General features: G+C 41.9%; 1 protein-coding gene across 4 annotated transcripts in view; it reads left to right on the forward strand.

Moving 5' to 3' along the window:
* LOC139556432 (disheveled-associated activator of morphogenesis 1-like) overlaps nucleotides 1–21,076 on the forward strand; it is a 122,363-nt gene that overhangs the window by 40,187 nt on the left and 61,100 nt on the right. For 2 of the 4 annotated variants that reach the window (XM_071370375.1, XM_071370378.1), the window contains exon 2: nucleotides 19,375–19,669. In XM_071370375.1, coding sequence (XP_071226476.1) covers nucleotides 19,484–19,669 — 186 coding nt within the window. In that variant the 5' untranslated portion in view covers nucleotides 19,375–19,483. Of the gene's footprint in view, nucleotides 1–462; nucleotides 808–19,374; nucleotides 19,670–21,076 lie in introns of those variants that run through there. The other 2 variants (XM_071370376.1, XM_071370377.1) reach the window with 2 other exon arrangements.

Genomic DNA, 21,076 nt, shown 5'->3' on the forward strand with positions numbered 1-21,076 from the left:
AATGTAGAAAATAGTAAAAATAAAATAAAAACCCTTGAATGAGTAGGTGTTCTAAAACTTTTGACCAGTAGTGTACGTAAATACCCATCCACATTATTTAGCAACATTATCTATTGCTATTTTTATTTACTCCCCCACTGACACTCAGTTCTCTCTCTTGCTCACACTCTCAGACACACACACACAGGCTCACACCTTCGTTTTCTCACAACCCTTCTCTAAACAAACCCTAAACACTTTAGCAAACCACAAGGGGGTTAAACTGCCTGAGTCCTATAATGGTTCTGGCTGTTGAAAAGGGGTGTGGTCTAAAGCCAGTAACATCTGTGACTTTACCCTCAGCACCCACAGCATGCTGGTGGAACAGAGCGAGAGAGGGGAGGGAGAGACATTATGACGTAGCGAGGCAGGGATGGACCATTTGTTTTTGCAAATTCTCAGGAATAGTAGGGAGAGGCTGCATTTGCCGGCCGGCTGGGGGAAGATCAGGAACGTCTTCTTTTGCTGTGTGCTGTTAACCTCCCACAAACCGGGCTCTGGGAATACATCCAACCAGAGCTGGCCTATATTCTTCCTCCCTTTCATTGTGGACAGCCCTTGGGGAATTTTGTCACTTGAGGCTTTTTAAATCATGTGCTGAGATCCAATCAGTGTGTTACCTGGATACTGATAGCTCCCAGAAACAGTCTTTCGCTGGTAAGCTGTGATGGAAGCAGCTCTGTAGTAATGTGCGTGTGCAAAACTGGATACTGCAGCAACGTGGACTCTTAAAGGGGATACAGCAACTCTCACTCACTTCAATAGGGGGTAAGAAAATGCTGAATTTGATATCCCACCATTCTACCCCGTAATGAAGTGAGAGAAATGGTATCTCTGTCTGCTATCTCTGCCGATAGGATGGTGTGATGCCTGCATGTGATTGTTACCTCTGCGAGGGGTATAGGCCTTGATGGACTGTTAACCCTTCAGTTGGTTATCTCACTCAGTGTGTTATTCCACTCGCTGGGAGGTGTGACTGCTTGTATAATTAATTGGGAGGTGGCGGTTTGTTGAGAGGGGGGGTGCCTTGGGCAGTTCGTAATGTAGAGATCTGTCCTCTCTGCATGCGGGGGAATGCCCCGTAATGACAAGCTTCGTCTAGAGATGTGCTGAGGCGGTGGGACAAAAATGCTCCAACCTCCCTCAACAGTTTTCTGTATCAGAGTATGCAGCCTTTGAGCAGAGCTGTGTGTGTGCGTGTGCGAGGGAGATGAGCTGGCATACATTTTTATCGGGGGGTGGGGGGGGGGGGGGCAGTGCAGATAAGGAGGTCAATGAAATGGAAAGTCACCTTGAAAAGAGAAGTCTCTTCAAGCGGTCTCTCTCCCAGGCATGCTATTTTCCACTCTTCATATGGTCTCTCTCAATTAATTTTGCTTTGCTTTATCAACATGCCCATAGGAGATGCAGCAAATCCAAGGAACAAATAGTTCAACTTAATGCCTTAACGTAGATGTAACATGGCGAGATAGTGAAAGGGATTGAAACTAACAGTTGAGAATGGTGGTGCAGACTCCTGTGTCCCAATGTGTGTGCAGCCCTTCCTCTGGTTTCCATCCCTCTCCTCACCTCCCCTCCCCTGCCCCATCAGTCTGTAATGTTAAGCAGTGTGTATGTATGAGAGTGGGATCCCCTAGCTGGTTGTCATGGCAGTTCCTAGAACTCATCAGTCCATCCAGACAGTACATCTATCCATTTTGGGGTTATTTTTAAAACTCCATCAAAACATTTAAGGTAAGATACTAAACATCCATACTTTAGTGTGAGATATGACAGAGAATTAGACCTTTACTAGTTTTTAAGCCAAAATGTAGGCGTGGCCTCTGCTTAGGGAGTGGGCGCTCTCTCAAATCCAATTTGCTTTGAATCCTTAAAAGCTGTGTTTGATTTTGGCTGGCGAATTTGGAAGAAAATAACTTTTCTCCCCACAAATGACAACAAACGGAGGATTAAAGAGAAGGAAATATGTGGAATATAATATTTTAAATAATACACAAAGCTTTAACTAGTCACCCAGCTGGCGTTGTCAAGGCAACTGAGGCATCGTGAGGATTCTGCAGTTTGAAACTACATTGCAGGATAAGATGGTGTCTCATGGAGACATAACATGCACAGCTTGAGCTACTCCAGGAAGTGACGTTGCAGGCTATCTCAGTGCTGGCCCCTCTCACTGAGTAACTCTAGTTGAAGGCCGACCGGGTACTGCAGGCTAACTAAATGATCCTTATAACTTCTGTGAGCGATTTTTAAGAAGCTGTTCAAGGACATACGTCTGGTGTATTAGACGCAGTTATTGGCACCTTGATTGTCTTCGCACATTTTTTATTTATTTACACAAAGATTTACATTTTTCCCTTCACTATAATGGGGATCCTGTTTTCTGCTAACAATACCTGCAGCACCGCAGTAGGTCTTGAACTTCTATGGCTTCAATGAGAGGGGGCAGTCATATGTATTGTACACAGAATTGCTTTGAAATAGTGCTCAATAGTTGCATGAACGGTGACCATATGTTGTTTGGGATTCAAATTAGTAATTTATGAGCTTTTCTAAGGGTCCAGTTCAAAGCTCCAAGGATTCCCCCTGACCCCACCTGTTTTCTTTCTCTTCCCTTTTTGCCCTCTCCCTTCATAGGCCCTTTGACCAGGACAAACAAACAGACACTGCCTGGATGACACCCACCTGACCAAGCATGTTAGGACACTAATGTCCCTCCCAACCCTTCCCTACTATTTGCACTAATCTTATAGTTATGGCCTTGCTTAAAGTGGTCATTTGCCAAAAACTATATTAATAAAACCCTATGAAATATGTCAAGAAGACATTGTGACAACAAGCAACCCCCTTTTTAAGTCTTCTGGGAGTGTGGAAAGGATAGACTATTGTCTCTCTGCATTGGAATTTTAATATCTGGCTGACTTTGCTTGTAATGAATCTCTATAGCATGTCAAGTAATGCAGTGTTAATGTTTGCTTAAAGTGAAGGAATTTAGGAGAACAGTCATTTTTGGAGTCATGGGTGCACACTAGGGCTGGGAATTGACGATATGATATGTATTGCGGTTCTCAAAATTCTATATGTATTGCGATTCGATGCTGTGATTTTTATTGCGATTTGATGTTCCAAACATATTGCTCGCCACATGTCTGCTGCGGAGAGAGAGTCATGAGAACAAGTTTTGATCAGTCATGGAAATAAGTGCTGAAAACAAATTGGCTCCATATTTGAAAAGAAGATGGAGAACAAGCTATGGAGGAAAAATACTGGAGTTATGGTGCCTACTAGTGCAGAAATAATATTGTGATATTGCTAAAACGATATATTGTCAACAATAATATCCCGATATGTAACTATCTGTTTCCTCCTCCAATCACTACTTGTAAGCTACCTACACTTGAAGTCGGAAGTTTACATACACTTAGGTTGGAGTCATTAAAACTCGTTTTTCAACCATTCCACAAATTTCTTGTTTATTAACAAACTATAGTTTTGGCAAGTCGGTTAGGACATCTACTTTGTGCATGACACAAGTAATTTTTCCAACTATTGTTTACAGACAGATTATTTCACTTCACTTGAATCACAATTCAAGTGGGTCAGAAGTTTACATACACTAAGTTGACTGCCTTTAAACAGCTTGGAAAATTCCAGAAAATGATGTCATGGCGTTAATTAGCCTATCAGAAGCTTCTGACATCATTTGAGGCAATTGGAGGTGTACCTGTGGATGTATTTCAAGGCCTACCTTCAAACTCAGTGCCTCTTTGCTTGATATCATGGGAAAATCAAAAGAAATCAGCCAAGACCTCAGAAAATAAATTGTAGACCTCCACAAGTCTGGTTCATCCTTGGGAGCAAGCAATCAATCCCAGAACAACAGCACAGGACCTTGTGAAGATGCTGGAGGAAACAGGTACAAAAGTATCTATAGCCACAGTAAAGTCCTATATCGAAATAACCTGAAAGGCCGCTCAGCAAGGCAGAAGCCACTGCTCCAAAACTGCCATTAAAACAAGCCAGACTACGGTTTGCAACTGCACATGGGGACAAATATCGTACTTTTTAGAGAAATGTCCTCTGGCCATAATGACCATCGTTATGTTTGGAGGAAAAAGGGGGAGGTTTGCAAGCCGAAGAACACAAGCCCGGGGGTTGCAGCATAATGTTGTGGGGGGTGCATTGCTACAGGAGGGACTGGTGCACTTCGCAAAATAGATAGCATCATGAGGAAGGACAATTATGTGGATATATTAAAGCAACATCTCAAGACATCCGTCAGGAAGTTAAAGCTTGGTCGCAAATTGGCCCCAAGCATACTTACAAAGTTGTGGCAAAATGGCTTAAGGATGACAAAGTCAAGGTATTGGAGTGGCCATCACAAAGCCCTGACCTTAATCTTATAGAAAATGTGTGTGCAGAACTGAAAAAGCTTGTGCGCGCAAGGAGGCCTACAAACCTGACTCAGTTACACCAGCTCTGTCAGGAGGAATGGGCCAAAATTCACCCAACTTATTGTGGAAGGCTACCCAAAACATTTGACCCAAGTTAAACAATTTAAAGGCAATGCTACCAAATACTAATTGTGTATGTAAACTTCTGACCCACTGGGAATGTGATGAAAGAAATAAAAGCTGAAATAAATCATTCTCTCTACTATTGTTCTGACAATTCACATTTTAAAAATAGAGTGGTGATCCTAAGTGACCTAAGACAGGGAATTTTTACTAGGATTAAATGTCAGGAATTGTGAAAAATTTAGTTTAAATATATTTGGCTACGGTGTATGTAAACTTCTGACTTCAACTGTAGGTATAACTAGCTACTAGCTAGTTCAATATCTCTCATGATTATAAGGCCAACAAAAATTTTATATAAACAGAATATTATTTAACTAAAAGTTTAACTGTGTTAGCCCAGTCGGTAGTTTATCCAGGGTCAGTGATACATAGAGAAACCATGTGTTGTCTATGGGGAACAAGTGCAACCTTTTTGCAAGCAACATTGCTAAAATAAGATGAACCTCATAATGTCATCTGTAATGCTAATCTCCTGTAGCGTTATCTCCTTATTTTATATATATTCTTTTATATATTTCAATCATTTAGCAGAGGCTCTTATCCTGAGCGACTTGCAGGAGCAATTAGGGTTAAGTGACTTGCTCAAGGGCACATCCACAGATTTTTTTCACGTAGTTCGAATCAACGAGCCGACTAACGGCCTTTCGGTAACTGGCCCAACGCTCTTAACAGCTAAGCTACCCGTACTTCATTTACAAGGGTTGGCTTTGCACTAAACAATTTTGTATGTCAACATGTGCTGCATATGGTTTGCCGCAAATGCATTGTCTACTGGTGTTATTTTAAATCGAGAACCTATAGCTCAACATTTAGACTGTGAGTTTAGCTATTCTCTGCTTCCGATGACAGATGCCCAGTAATGCCATAATACTGTAGATCTATGGCTGCATTGGCAATGTATGCTATTATGAAAAGCTGTAAAATGGATTCACATATCTTAATACTGAGAGAGGGTGACAATCAAATAAAACAGATTGGAGATCTTACAACTAGACAAAAATGAAGTGTTTATTTTAGAAACACATACATTAGAGACAGAACTCCTTCCCCTCTTTATTGCAGGATTGTGATCTGATTAGTTTAAACACTTCACTTCAAAGAATCAACACTTCATCACTTCAAAATGTACAAATAAGCTAACTTTTATGTAAAGATGATAACATATCTTAGTCTAAACAACAATATATATTTGAGAAATAACATGTAGGCATCATTTCATCAAAAAGTCCATACCAGCTGTGGCCAACCTTGCTCCATTGATCCCTGATCTACTTGGTGAACAGACTTCTATTCCAGCCCAGCAATAGCACACTCATAAGTAAGTTTTAATAAGTTGAATTAGGTGTGTTATTGCTGGGCTAAAACAGAACCCTGCACACCCAGCAGACCTCCAGCAGGGTTGGCCTGCTCCAATTGTGTGTGATTAACTGTATTTGTTTTGTATACAACATTTGCTTACATAGGTAGGCCTATACATATAACCAATGGCATATAGGATATACCCGTAGTCTCTTGAGACATCTATTGGGACCACTCTCTTCATCTGCAAACAGGTTGTCACAGCTTTCCATATCAGAAAACGTCACAGAAACAGGCTTCATTATACTAAAATTAGATAACACTGAAATATTATGTTGCTATTACTGTATCTCTCCGTACTCAAAGTTTTCCCCTCTAGGGACTGTAACTGGAGAATCTTTTCATAATGTCCTCCCACAAAATGACCTGCCTTACCCATACAAAAAAAGATTGTAGTTTTGAAACTGCAGTCGACTGTGGCATTTTGGGCGCAGTAATTGCAGAATAAATGCAATTATTAACTGCAGTTACAATGCAAAATTACTGCAGTAAAAAAGTTGTTTTGTATGCAGTATTTGCAGCATACTGCAATTATACTGCGCTCTGACTGCAACTTTTTTTGTAAGGGTATCCTGTAGCCTACACCCTCACTTTACTGACAGCTGGAGCTGCAATCTCACCCTTTTAGATGGCTGTTATCTACAAATGCATTTAGAGACTGTTTATCATTTACAATGATGACATCAAATAACTACCTATTAGCTAACTAGCTGATGATATTTAATTCACTTAGCTAAACCGTGTGTTTAGTTAGCTAGCTAGCAGCTCAGTTGAGTTAGCTTAGTAAGTGGCCTACTGTAGCCAGCTAGCTAATAATACATCTTGTTTTACATTATTTTTGTTATTTATTTACTTACTTGAATATGTTCTCCCACTGCCAATTATTTTGTTTTTGTAAGGACAGTCTTCCAGATTTTGTGACGCACATAACACCCAGCACCGCTTCTACGGGCGGGTTCTTGAAATGTAACATCCAATAATAATTTTGCTGCAGGGAGCCAGTGGACCATTTAAACCGTTTTTGCAATACAAAATTCTCCAAAACACGAGACTACCTTGTATGTTACAATGTCACATGGTTATTTTAATTTAATTTAGAAAAAGCCTTTTTAGTGCAATTTTTAAAAAACATATTACTCAAGTATTTGAGTACTAATATCAATTTGAATATTGTAATAGCCGCACCATCCCTAACTTGAATGATATTTGGGGAGTCACCAGAGAACTTCAGGCCAGGTTTACTTTCAAAGCAGTTAAACCTCTGTACCAAACGCTTGCCATTTCTTTAACCTCAATTTGAAGGTCGACCTGGGGAAGAATGCAAACTCATGGCAGTGAAGTTTAGACTGGGGGGTGGACGACATGTCTTGTTGAGATTGACAACCCTGCCCGTCTTTCAGCCAGCTCTTTTATCCTCACTCCCTCAATTGCCCCAGTCAGGAAGGAGTGTGGAATTTGCCCTGTGTTGATTTTACCCGAGAACCTGATTTGTCTTTTACTCGCGCTGTGTGACTACAGTGGGCAAATGCACTGTCCTTACCATGGCTCTGTAAGGGGAAAGACTAGGGCTGGCTTTATACTCAAATAAACATACTCTGTAACCAGTTTGTACGGTGCGTGGTGAAGTATCAGAGGTCTCCATGTGGAACACAAGCTCAGACCATATGACCATCAGGAGTTCGGCTCATACTCTCTGGAAAACAACAGTCTTTGGATAAATGGAGTTCCTTCCCTTACAAAAAAGTGTGCAGTTAGAGTGCAGTATAACTGCAGTATGCTACAAATACTGGCCAATATTCTTTATTTTTTACTGCAGTAATTTGCAGTTTTAAAAAGACACATTTTTTGTTGTTGTAATGGGTCTTCATATTGTTGTTCTTCACCTCCTAGATATGCTCACATACTGTACTCTGCAGTACCAGTCCCTAGGTAACTTGTCAGTGCACTACAGCTACCTAGTCCAGCCTTGACTATATACAATTGTGGAGTTTAGAACCGTCGGTCGTAGTTGGCCAGTTAAATAAATGCATTTTCTCATCCTAGGTCATGACACTAAGTGTTGACTGAACTGTCGCCCCATTGATGTGTTCTCGGTTAAAGACGACCTTAAGCCATTTACCCAAGTCAAATGTGTTTTTTCCAACAGTCACTGATTCCCCTAACACTAGCCAAAGTCAATTCCAAGCAAAACTTCCTTCCTTTCTCTTTCTCTGTCTGTTCTTCTCTTTGTTAATCCAGTCATCTGAGAAGGATCTCAGACGCCACTCCCATGAACACCTTGGGCTTTCGCCCATGTGACATTCACACTTCAGAGACACTGCTCCCCTGTCACATCAACACACACACACAAATACTTTCATAAGAACTCTGTTACTTTTGTGTTCGGGACTTGCCATACACTCGCAAGTGACTCACGTGTGCAATTATGTTACACTCTACAAACTCGGTTTTAGTCCCCTTTAAAACGGACCAAATTGCTGTTATGGTAACGTAGTACATAGTGTTATAGCTTATGCATTTACAGCACTTAGTTGTTTGAGTCAGAAGTCTAGGGTTATGTCCATATTAGGTGTACAGTTTTTGATGCTTTATTAAAGGAAAAGTTAATATTTTCCAACCAAATGTACCGGACCCATATGCATTGTGTGCGTAACCTGATTATGGCGTCCACCCACGGTGCTCAGAATGACAGAAAGAAATAGCCTATTCCTAACAGACTGGGACAGTTGTGGGACAATAGATCCCAAATTCATACAACCTGTAGGCCTACATCCCAAAAACATTCAAAAGCAATGGTGTTCATGCAACAGATCAGAACGTTTAGCTTAAAATGTTGACAAACTATTATTTCTTAATGTTATAAGCGCAGCAATGTACACAAGGCAGTAGGTTGCGTGCAAATGTTCCCGCAATTAGCAGGGGAAAAAATTATTGTCAAAAGGGAACCACATATGCAAGCTGTTTCATGAGATGGAGATGAAAATATCAATTACAAATTTAGAAAGAGGGGAGATCTGAAAGTGCAACAACTAGCATGGTTTGCTAATATGACTAGGATTGTGTCTTTGGCTTCTGGACAATGAAAGAAAGTTGATTTGAAAACCAATAGAACATGAGAGAATTAGCTACAGGCTTCAATGGCATATGGATGTATTTTATAAAATAATTGCCTGCATGTTTGGTTGGATTTTGGCTAGGCTACTTGGAAGCAAGGTAAGATATGCCTCGCAATAAAGTAGTCAAATTTTCAGGTTTCAATTTTTTTTGAAGTTTGTTTTCAAAATGTATACTGCATCCAGCTCATTGCAAAGTGGTGTGACATGCTGACGCCTGCTTAGTTGCCTATGCATTTGAATGGCGAATGGGAAGTGTGCTTCAATTACCATTTGAGAAATAAAAATGGCTATTTTTAATCGTGGCCATAAACTGTTAAGATGTGATTGCATTTAGAATTGTTGCGCAATGATTGGGCTTATAAAAGCACATTTCACTCCATCAGCAACAAACAAGCTGTTTTGATCTGTAGCAGCAGCTCTTACGCTTCATCGACTGGTATTCCAATCAATGAATGGGCTAAAATGCATTTTCGCATTTGGCTGGCCTCAATTTTTTTTATCGTTTTTTCCAGTTTTTTTTATTGGCCAAAAGCCGGCTATTAACGGCTAATGGAAACCCTGTTCCAGACACTTTTTGGGTGAGTTCACATGGTTTACCCCAACCAGAAACTTACCCCAACCAGCGATAGACTTGCTCATTCTGCATTGCCAGGACATGGATAAAACAACATGAATAAAAGCTCCAAAAACACCCAAATACGGCCTTTTAGAAAGGGCAACGCTCTTGGTATAGGCTAGTGATGCAGGTCTTTAGATGTTGTGGACATGCAATTGTGTCATTTCGAACTTTATCCGCAACGTTATTTCCTTGTGCTGGACTCGAGCGAGTGCTGGACTTTTCTGTGTGCTCACCAACGCTGTAGCCGCTAGCCAAGCCATTGATTTTTGTGTTCACCTTCAGATTGAATTGCAAGCAGAAGTGCATGTTGAGTGAGCCAAAGTCAACGTGATGTCATGACATGTCTTTTGGAAAGAGGAGCAAATGGGATGCCATTTAATCTCTCGATGCCCCAGAGGGATTCAAGCCGTTATTGAAAATGCACGCTTACTTCCCCTTTTCCCGACGGTAGCCTAATCGTCGGACCTGACTGGATTAATGAATCAAACATCAGTTACTGGTCCAGGGAAGGGATGAGGGAAGACTGAGTTTTTAACATACTCTAATAGGGCTGTGCACTAAAGATGGTAATGTCTTTTCATAATGGAATGGAAGGAACGGTAGGTTATAAGTGATATGGAGACGAAGTCCTCCTCTCCTTGTTTCTACCCATAAAGGTTATCTGGCACAGTGTTTGAAGCTTGAGCAAGCCAAGAGATAAAACAGAACATCTCAAAGAAACTGAGCGAGGCAGGGGAGAGAGGAAGGGGATCGAGGGAGAGAAGAGGCAAGTGAGAGCGCGATGAAAGAGGAGAGCGAGAAGAGGGTTGGTTATGTGAGAGCGGGAGCCAGAAGGGAGGGAGGCTGCTAGAGTAAAGGTGCCAGCTCTCGTTTGATGTGTGCAGCACAACAGGCCTCCTTTGTGGGGTTGCCTCCAGACCGCCAGCGATGATGCACCTCTGTCCACATTCATCCACCACCTTCCTTAGTCAGATACATGGTTTAGGAACGTGAGCACCACCCACGTTTAGGGATCTTCTCTTCTGTTTTTTTTCTCTGCAAGACCTAATATACAGTGGGGCAAAAAAGTATTTAGTCAGCCACCAATTGTGCAAGTTCTCCCACTTAAAAAGATGAGAGAGGCCTGTAATTATCATCATAGGTACACTTCAACTATGACAGACAAAATGAGAAAAAAAAATCCAGAAAATCACATTGTAGGATTTTTAATAAATGTATTTGCAAATTATGGTGGAAAATAAGTATTTGGTCAATAACAAAAGTTTCTCAATACTTTGTTATATACCCTTTGTTGGCAATGACAGAGGTCAAACGTTTTCTGTAAGTCTTCACAAGGTTTTCACACACTGTTGCTGGTATTTTGTCCCATTCCTCCATGCAGATCTCCTCTAGAGCAGTGATGTTTTGGGGCTGTTGCTGGGCAACATGGACTTTCAACTCCCTCCAAAGATTTTCTATGGGGTTGAGATCTGGAGACTGGCTAGGCCACTCCAGGACCTTGAAATGCTTCTTACGAAGCCACTCCTTCGTTGCCCGGGCGGTGTGTTTGGGATCATTGTCATGCTGAAAGACCCAGCCACGTTTCATCTTCAATGCCCTTGCTGATGGAAGGAGGTTTTCATTCAAAATCTCACGATACATGGCCCCATTCATTCTTTCCTTTACACGGATCAGTCGTCCTGATCCCTTTGCAGAAAAACAGCCCCAAAGCATGATGTTTCCACCCCCATGCTTCACAGTAGGTATGGTGTTCTTTGGATGCAACTCCGCATTCTTTGTCCTCCAAACACGACGAGTTGAGTTTTTACCAAAAAGTTTATATTTTGGTTTCATCTGACCATATGACATTCTCCCAATCTTCTTCTGGATCATCCAAATGCTCATTCTTCTGGATCATCCAAACTTCAGACGGGCCTGGACATGTACTGGCTTAAGCAGGGGGACACGTCTGGCACTGCAGGATTTGAGTCCCTGGCGGCGTAGTGTGTTACTGATGGTAGGCTTTGTTACTTTGGTCCCAGCTCTCTGCAGGTCATTCACTAGGTCCCCCCGTGTGGTTCTGGGATTTTTGCTCACCGTTCTTGTGATCATTTTGACCCCACGGGATGAGAACTTGCGTGGAGCCCCAGATCGAGGGAGATTATCAGTGGTCTTGTATGTCTTCCATTTCCTAATAATTGCTCCCACAGTTGATTTCTTCAAACCAAGCTACTTACCTATTGCAGATTCAGTCTTCCCAGCCTGGTGCAGGTCTACAATTTTGTTTCTGGTGTCCTTTGACAGCTCTTTGGTCTTGGCCATAGTGGAGTTTGGAGTGTGACTGTTTGAGGTTGTGGACAGGTGTCTTTTATACTGATAACAAGTTCAAACAGGTGCCATTAATACAGGTAACGAGTGGAGGACAGAGGAGCCTCTTAAAGAAGAAGTTACAGGTCTGTGAGAGCCAGAAATCTTGCTTGTTTGTAGGTGACCAAATACTTATTTTCCACCATAATTTGCAAATAAATTCATTAAAAATCCTACAATGTGATTTTCTGGATTTTTCTCATTTTGTCTGTCATAGTTGAAGTGTACCTATGATGAGAATTACAGGCCTCTCTCATCTTTTTAAGTGGGAGAACTTGCACAATTGGTGGCAGACTAAATACTTTTTTGCCCCACTGTAGGTGAATGCTTCTTGGGCTTAATCTCGGATACAAGTACTGCATGTAATGTGCCCTTGTCTCAAGCTACAACGATTTTAAGCTACTCTACACAGGAACTCCGCACCAAGCCAGGAGTAGACTTGTCTATCAGAATAAGAATTAGAGTTTTTGGTTCGTTTGTGGAATTGTGTTTTTGTGTGCATGTATCGAAGAGAGCGATATTATTGCAAGTAATAATGTGGTCGAGAGTGTGGGAGAACTAGTAATATGAGGTGAGAGTAGCTGGTAGGTGTTGTTGTGTTGAAGTTGTTCAGGGTCATTGAGCCCTCCAAAATATGAGTGGAATGTGATCCTGTCTTGACAAGCCAATGGGAGGGGGGAAAACTTGAAAGCTTCACATACAACCTTATAGAGGGGCAAGTTCAGGGGCCAGAGTCAGGTTAATGAAATGACTGTAAACATGCAAACCCTCTGAGGTTTACGGTGACATTACTCCTAATCTGGCGCACACAGACTCTCGCCCTCCCTCGTTTCACGCTCCCTTTATTACATTCCCCCACCCCCACATTCTCCCACAATTTTTCACACTCCTGCTTTTGCACTCACGCTCTTTAAAACTCACAAGGTCTCCCAACTAGAGGTCCAAAAAAGCCCATGGAAATCAGACCCCAACAGACCCATGCCCATTTGGATGTAAGAGACTCGTTCAGATCTGAGAGTAGAACGAAATGGAGAAATAAACCTTTGACCTGGCGTAGCCAGTGCCATCAATGTCATGCCTTTTAAATAGCAGGGGAAAAATTATTGTCGACATTCATAACAGTTATAGTCTATGACGATATCGTCTATATCAGGGGTGTCTAATAATGATAATGAACCTACATTTATACCGTTTATTGACTGTGTCCAGCTCGCTAATAATCACTGGAATTAAACTAGACAGTCGGGAGTATAGAACATTTCAAAACGATGAATAGTTCTCTATGTTTTGCAAATTTGGATGGTGAGGAAATGTAACCAATTTTCAGTGTGTCCTTCCAGAACTCGTTGATGAACGAATGCAGCCCCCTGGGGCAAAATTTAATTTGACACCCCTGGTCTATATGAATGCAGTTGCAACTGTATTGAAGCCATTGGACGCAGTTTATTATGGCGCAATACGCTTTATTACGTGCGACAGGTTCAGTACACATCACTGCATTCTGTATCAGAAAGTAGGCTGGGCCTCTTTTGAAGTCTTGTACATAGATGCATTGCACTCTTTTTGTTAATAAAGCCCTTTTGCACAAACCTCCATCGTACTTTACTTCATTGTTAACCTACAGATGTACAAACTACTAGACCTGGTCTCGGGGATCTCTATTGAGTCAGGTAAATCTGCTTTCAGTTTCTTTGCACCCCATGTATGGAATGATCGACAGAGTTCCCTGCAACTTGATGTTATGGTGCCTCTGGGGCACTTAAATTGTTGATTTAAGGACCTCTTTGCTGAGGAATGTGATCGTTTTCCCTGTGGAAATAGAGTTTATAAAACTGAATGTGAAAAATATACGAGTGATGTTGGCCGACTGAGCCAGAGTTGCGTGTCCCTAAAGACTACCTATAACAAATTACAAAAAAAATATTCCTTATGTTTCGATGTGTAGTATATTTAAAACTTTAGGCTATAGCCTATCGAACTCGCACAGTCAAGTGAAAGGGTCGCAAAATGCGACCAAATGGTCGCACTCTGGAGCCCTGTCATTGTTGAGCTTGTCCTACTCAATTTAAGACTTTGTTGTTGTGTGTCTTAGTCTCCTCACACAGATTATTGTTTTGGCAGACTCAATAGTACTGTGTTTGTCAGATGTGTTTCTGAACTGCTCAGTACCAATGAGGTGGTACCACAAAACCATTTCTCCAAACCACCCCTTTTGGTCAAACCACAATATCACAGGTCATAAGTTCAGCCAAGAGGACCGGGAGTCCAAGACTCTGGAGCAAATATAGCTTCCACAGGGATGGAGATGGTAGAATATCTAAATGCACCAAAGACTATACAAAGGGATAATAGGAATCGTTTCCAGATGCTTTGCTCTGGCTTTAAGAGTCCAGCTTGCTCACATTTGGATTTGAGTCTGCTTCAAACATGCACCTGCGCACTGCACTTGTACTCAACAATAAATTACAGTTTGTTGTTGCAGCGATCATTCAGGGCCACACTTTTTGCTGCTGGAGTGAAGTGTTTGATCACGGAGGTCCAGCAGGGACTAGAGACAGCTGCTGACAGATCTCTCGCTCGTTCGCCGCATGTTTTGGCCATGTTTTGATGCTGCTGTGCTGCGGGCAGGAAAGCATGGTGACCCTTGACTGCTTGCACAGTTCGGGTGGTGGCCAGAACAGATTTTTTTTCTCCCACTGGTATTGGGCAGTATCTGTGTCAGGATGTTCCACACAACCCTATTGGAGTATCGAGAGATGCACAGCTAGATCACAGCTGGTTGTTCTGTGGTGGACTGCCCCAAAAGGAGGGGTTGTGTTTGAACACTTGTCGACATTGGTGGACTTTGTCTTATCCCTCAGCAATATTTTAGCCTCCCTCATTGCTTGAATGAGACCGATTTGCATTCATAATCACATGTACATAAGGAATGTTTTTTGTTGTTGTTCGAATCTCTGCTAAGAATGTGTACAAAAATTCTGAGTGCTCGAATACGTGACATTATGCAAAGGTGCTTACTCTTTTCACTTAAGGATCACAGTGTCAAGTGTAGCCAGGTCGTGTCTACACCTTGATACTTACATGTGACTTCAGCTATCAGAATGCGAAGATCACATTGAAAAGACAGGTGGACGCAAAAAAGTTGCTTTCTGGTCTGTTGCGTTCAGATCTGGCTGACCACCTTGACCACTTCAGGAGGTGGTCAGAGAGCGTCCTTTTTATCCACGCCAAACTTGGTGCAAAACCACACCCACGAGTAACCTAGCAAAAGGCACGGTCAGGGATGCATTGTGTGCTGATTTCTTCTGGATGCAATCTGGCTACCAAAAGCGCATACAGTGGCTGACGTCATCAGCACTCCTCCCACAAGTCTCCAGAAATGTGTGTTTTGGGACCTAGAGGCACCTTTTCATTATAACGTTGGAAGAAATACATGTGATTTAATGTGTTTGCTGGCCTCAAATGGTAGCCAGCTAGCTAATATTTAGGAAAACAGTTGTTTTGTTTGGCTAGAGTTATGCTAACTTCTTTGCAATCCCTTTAGCGTTGCTTGCTAGCTAGTTAGCTACAGTAGTTAGCTACTGCCATCAGTTGTTGTGTTATCATATTTTGCCTATTCCACTGTTTTGTAGAATGCATACTGGCATTTGAATATAGCACAGGAAAAGGGAATCTGGACACAATGGATACATTTAAGTGTAGATGCATGATGCGTTCGGGATTCCATGATCAGAACTCTATGATCAGAATACTAAAGCTGCATGAACTGTCAAGTCTAGACACGGCGTGAGCGCAGTCTGACAGTTTTTTTTAAAGAAGAGGCAGCTGGGAATTTCTCTCCGGCGTCAGATTAGCTGAGATTTGAGGTTCAGCTGTGCCACTGTGGTGTGGCCAGAACTCTGTCAGGCATCTATGCCAGGACAGCCCTGGCCCCCTTGGAGGAAATGTGGGCGATTCCCTCTGAGACCCTACATTTACTCTATTGTGTATAACTTTACCACATAGGACTCCACCTTCTACAACTTGAAATGTTTTCCTTGCCCCATGCTTTGTCCTTGCAAACTCATTATCTGGGCTACACTGACACATTCACCGAGGTGAGGTGAAACCCTACCGTGTTTTTCCAACAATTGTCCGCAGCCCACGGGCTAAGCAGCTGGGCTGAGATACCATACCGCCGCCCTCACCTCTGTCATTATACCCTCACTCTGCACAGGTGTGCACTCCCTGCTTCTGCATGAGTAATGCTACACTTGTGGATCACCCTGCTGTGTTACACCACTTGAACTTTCTGGCTGACTGGATGAACTGTGGGGTGGTGTGATCCTTTAATTGTTAATGGCAAATCTCATCTGTGCGTGTACAGGAAAATGTATCTGAAATATAGGCTCAACCCACCCCAGTAAAGCTACACATGGTGCATGTCCCCACAGAGCAACGCCTGGAATGCTCACATTTTTGTGAAAATGTGAAAACAGACGTTAGCACAGGGCTATGTGAGGCATGGCTTGAGCCCATATAGGCAGGTGTTGTTTACCCAGCATCTTCTGCTGGCATAAGACAGCGTCTCTGAAATGGGCACATTTCAGCAGCTCTGAGTGGGGCGGTGACCTCTGCCCCATGTCTTGGCCCGCCCTGTGATAAAATATCTGATCCTAGACTGGTGTATGGCTAGAGACAGTAGCAGAGTGGTAGTGAAATTTGTTACAAGCTCAAAGGGCTATCATAGATTGTAGCTGAGACAGCTGACCCGTATCGCTTTCTGGAGGACTTGGGGAGGCATACTATGGAAGTATAAAGAAAATTATATTTTTGCCTATATTGGCGATTCCAGCGTTATGGATGTGACATTTGCATGCAAAATCCCAAATTGAATTTCTCACATATTGGACTAACTAAACAAAAATTAAAATGTTGACGTATGTGTCTATAGTACCCCTTGGGGGGAGTGTATACCCCCAAAAAACTGCCTCCTAAATATAAGCATGTTGGACAAAAAAAAAAAGAAGCTTTATGGGAGACTTAACTTATTAGAAAACTCTGGAGTTTGTAAGTCTTAGGTTAAAACATTCATAGCCATTTTGAAGGAAAAGATTGTCATATCCATTATTACTTTAGAGAGGAAATACGATCGTTATGGATGTGACAGTGAAATAGTCTGATTTTGCGATCAAAATCGATTAGTTGTCATCTGGAATGTTTTAAAAATGTCAGCAGAAGGCCGAGTACTTTAGGGTTACATTATTACAGGTAACCAGAATAGTATACTACAAGGCCAGGAAGGCAACACACCATAATGGGTGAAACATCTTTTTTTTTTATCTTCATATGCGTCGAAATTGACCTTGGACAGTTGAATGTAGACACATTTTAGATTTTTTTTTAATGTATTATTGCCTTTTCTGAAAAATTCCAATAAAACATGCAAATGGGCATGATACTGCACAAATTCTTACACCGCCAATACACTTTTAGGGACAATGGATGAAGTCAGAATATTTTGGGTGTGTTTAATTTAGAATAACACAATCATGGAATATTCACAGATTGTGGATAAACACCTTTTTATCAAAAAATCTATCACTAAGTTACTGCCATGTGTGAGAAAGGCATTTAGGCATATACTGTGTCTTCTAAGAAAATCTTACCGAGAACACAGCATTTTCATGATATCAACAATTTGCTTCTTTGAAAGTCTGAAGAATATTTCTCAGAAGCACACAAAATGTGGCACATGCATCTGAAGCCAAGAATACGATGCATCCGTATCCATCTAATCCACAACCGTTATGGATGTGACTATATCATAATGCTGAAAAAGGATACTGACAATGAAAAGATACCAATTATAAACCATATAAAACCTTGATGAAAGTTGGCTTTACAGAGTAAGTTTCAAGATGATCTGATGAAAGGTGCATGTTTTACAAAAACGTTTCATTTTCCTAAAAGACTGTAGGAACTCTCAAATAAAACTCAGGACAGTTCAATGTAGTATTATGATGTCAACTTCATAACAAACACTGGGGGACAGCTGTAAGTGGGGAAAAAATAAATAAATAGAAGCTCTGTGAGCCCTTTCCAAAAGCCATGGAATATGATTGACTGAAAAGCCTTACTAGAGACTTGGCATCCTACTCCGTAATGACCAAAATTCATCAAATGTCTTACTTAAACTGGTGAACTAAAGCATACACTCAAACAAATAATTACGAATGTGGTGTCATTTGGAAATGAATAACTATTTTTGCATTCTCAAGTTGACTTTTCCACAGAATTGACCATATGCTATTTTTATTTCTTACACAACATTGTCTCTTTGTTTTTCCCCCCCCCATAAAAATGACTAATAGACATATATTACGTGCATGATATTACCGTATCTCTAGAATTTTCATTAGCATTGAACAGCTGTGGTGGTTTGATTAAGTTATATAGCACCTGTGCTCAGAAGGCCTGAGGTTGAAATGCATTTCTGTGGTGTTTCTCATGCTCGTCACTGACTGTTTTAGACCTCTACACATGCGTAGCATGGTAACATGTTAACAGATGCAACTTCTAGACTGCACTGACCACTGTGATTTATTATTATTTGACCCTGCTGGTCATCTGTGAACGTTTGAACATCTTGGCCATGTACTGTTATAATTTCCACCCGGCACAGCCAGAAGAGGACTGGCCACCCCTCAGAGCCTGGTTCCTCTCTAGGTTTTTTCCTAGGCTCCTGCCTACTCTAGGGAGTTTTTGCCTACCACCGTGCTTCTACATCTGCATTACTTGCTGTTTGGGGTTTTAGGTTGGGTTTCTGTACAGCACTGTGTGACATCAGTTGATGTAAAAAGGGCTTTATGAATACATTTCATTGAAATTTGATTGATCACAATCATTACGTCCTGGAGGGAAAGCTGATGCTTCTGAGGGAGAGGGTCTAGATTTCACCTACCGTCTGCTTTTTACCCTGTGTTGTAAATCAATACAAGTGGCAGTGCGTTTACAACCAGTGAAATGGGATAGTGTGCCCTTTGATTTTTATTAACAGACACCTCTTTAAATATTTGCATTTTAAGTGTGAGGTTTCTATCACGCCACTGAAAGCCTTTTTAATTATGGCTATTTTTCTGTGTTTTGGCTCAGAAAATCTCTGGCCCTTGCTAACTGAGTTTTTTTCCTTATCAGGAAAAAATAATTGGGCCTAGAGCAGGAAAAAACCCTAGCCCTACTTATAATCAATGCATGCTGTGTAAACCAGGGATGTTGTATTGTTTAGTTATTGTGTTGTTTAACCGACCCCATCTTCTCCATTTTTGTACCGTCACAGGGCTCTCTAAAGGAGTTGAAACACTGAGGTAGAGGAGGCAGGTGTTGCAGAAAGAGCCTCACCCCCTTCTCCCCCCAAACCTGAACCCTCTGCTGCACCAGCGGTAGCCATGGCACCCCGGAAGCGTGGTGGCGGCGGCGCCGGAATCTCCTTCATCTTCTGCTGCTTCCAGAGTGGCAGCGACCACCCAGAGATCACCTACCAGCTGCGCGAGGACTTCGCCCTGCAGACCATGGAGCCTTCACTGCCCATGCCAGGCTATGATGAGCTGGACGGCATGTTCTCCGAGTTGGTGGTACGTAGCGACCAGAGTTTCCTTTTTGGTATTATTGTCAGGATTGTCATGATTTATCTTCTGAACATGGGCCACAGTTGAAAATGAGCTATGTTGCTAGTTTGTGTTTAATACTCCGTGTCGCTATTCACAATTTCCCCACTGGGGGGGAAAACACGGGAGTTCTCATAAACCACAAGCAAAAAAAAAAAGCTTACATTTACATGTTGCTTATGAGTGCGTTTCACACTACTTTTGGATTATAATTGGATTGTAAGGTTTGAATATCCTGCTTAATATAATGTTTTTGTAATCGTCGCCAATCAACTGCATTAAGCTTAAATCACTTCAACTACAACCAGTAAAATGCTCTTTGGCTAGCTTTGCTAGAAGCCCATGTCGGTGAGTGTTAGCATTCTAGCTAACAACTGCTACATCTGAAATGGGTATTTTGCAACGATCACAACAAAATATAATCTTAGCGACTGTTCAAGCAATAACCAAAACAACATTGTAACCATATGGGAAGTAATAGCCTAGATTTACGTAGTTATGTTCAATGGGCAAAGATGGCAAATGGCAGTTGACTTCCCCCAAGGTGGGTGTGGTTTAGGAGACTACTTCTTCATGATGTGAATAGCGATTCGGAGCTTAGCCTACTTTCGTTGTGCAATCATTCCCCTCTCGTCTCAGTTTAGCTGCCTTTTCTCATCCTTTCAGTCTGTTCTCACTTCTTTAATCTGCCATCCACTGCCTATGTGGTCCTCTGACATGGTTGCCACACTTATGCAGGCCACCACCAGATCGTTTTGCACATCAATAGACCCCTATTGAGAGGCCCTGTGTCTCGGCCTCCTCCTTCTGCTAATTGCTTGTTTTTGTCTGGCATGCCCTCCCTCTCTCCAGCCTGGATTGAATAAGTGGAGTGTGATGACAAAGGGGGTTTCCAGTCGCTATGTTTTCACTGAGGGGATAGACACAAGCCATCCACTTGCCCGATAAACCCTAATTTGTCTGGGTCGGAGGTAATTTAGTGAAAAAGCTTTAAAAGATCAGGGCTGGCAGGGAGATTGGCGGCCACCTATAAAATACCATTACCTTATTTAACAGATTTATATTCTGCTCAACTGTAGACATGAAGGGGATTGTTTGCTCTTGTATAAAGAGGGCAACCAAGTTGGTTGTCCCTGTAGTCTTGAATATCTTTTATCTCGGGTGTCCTTTCCCTTGTGACCAGTAACAAGCTCGTGACCACTACCCTGGCATTGGTCATGGGGCTAGAAGGTATGAAGGAAACGGTTTGAGACTATTCCAGCAGCATTTAGTCTCCCGTCTAGGGATCAGCCAGGCCCGATCCTGCTTAGCTTTAGAGGCAAGCCAACAGAGCTGTAGGGTGGTAATTTACATGGTTTAGTATGTCGACTAAAT

This window comes from Salvelinus alpinus, chromosome 27, assembly GCF_045679555.1.
Source record: "Salvelinus alpinus chromosome 27, SLU_Salpinus.1, whole genome shotgun sequence".
NCBI lineage: Eukaryota > Metazoa > Chordata > Actinopteri > Salmoniformes > Salmonidae > Salvelinus > Salvelinus alpinus.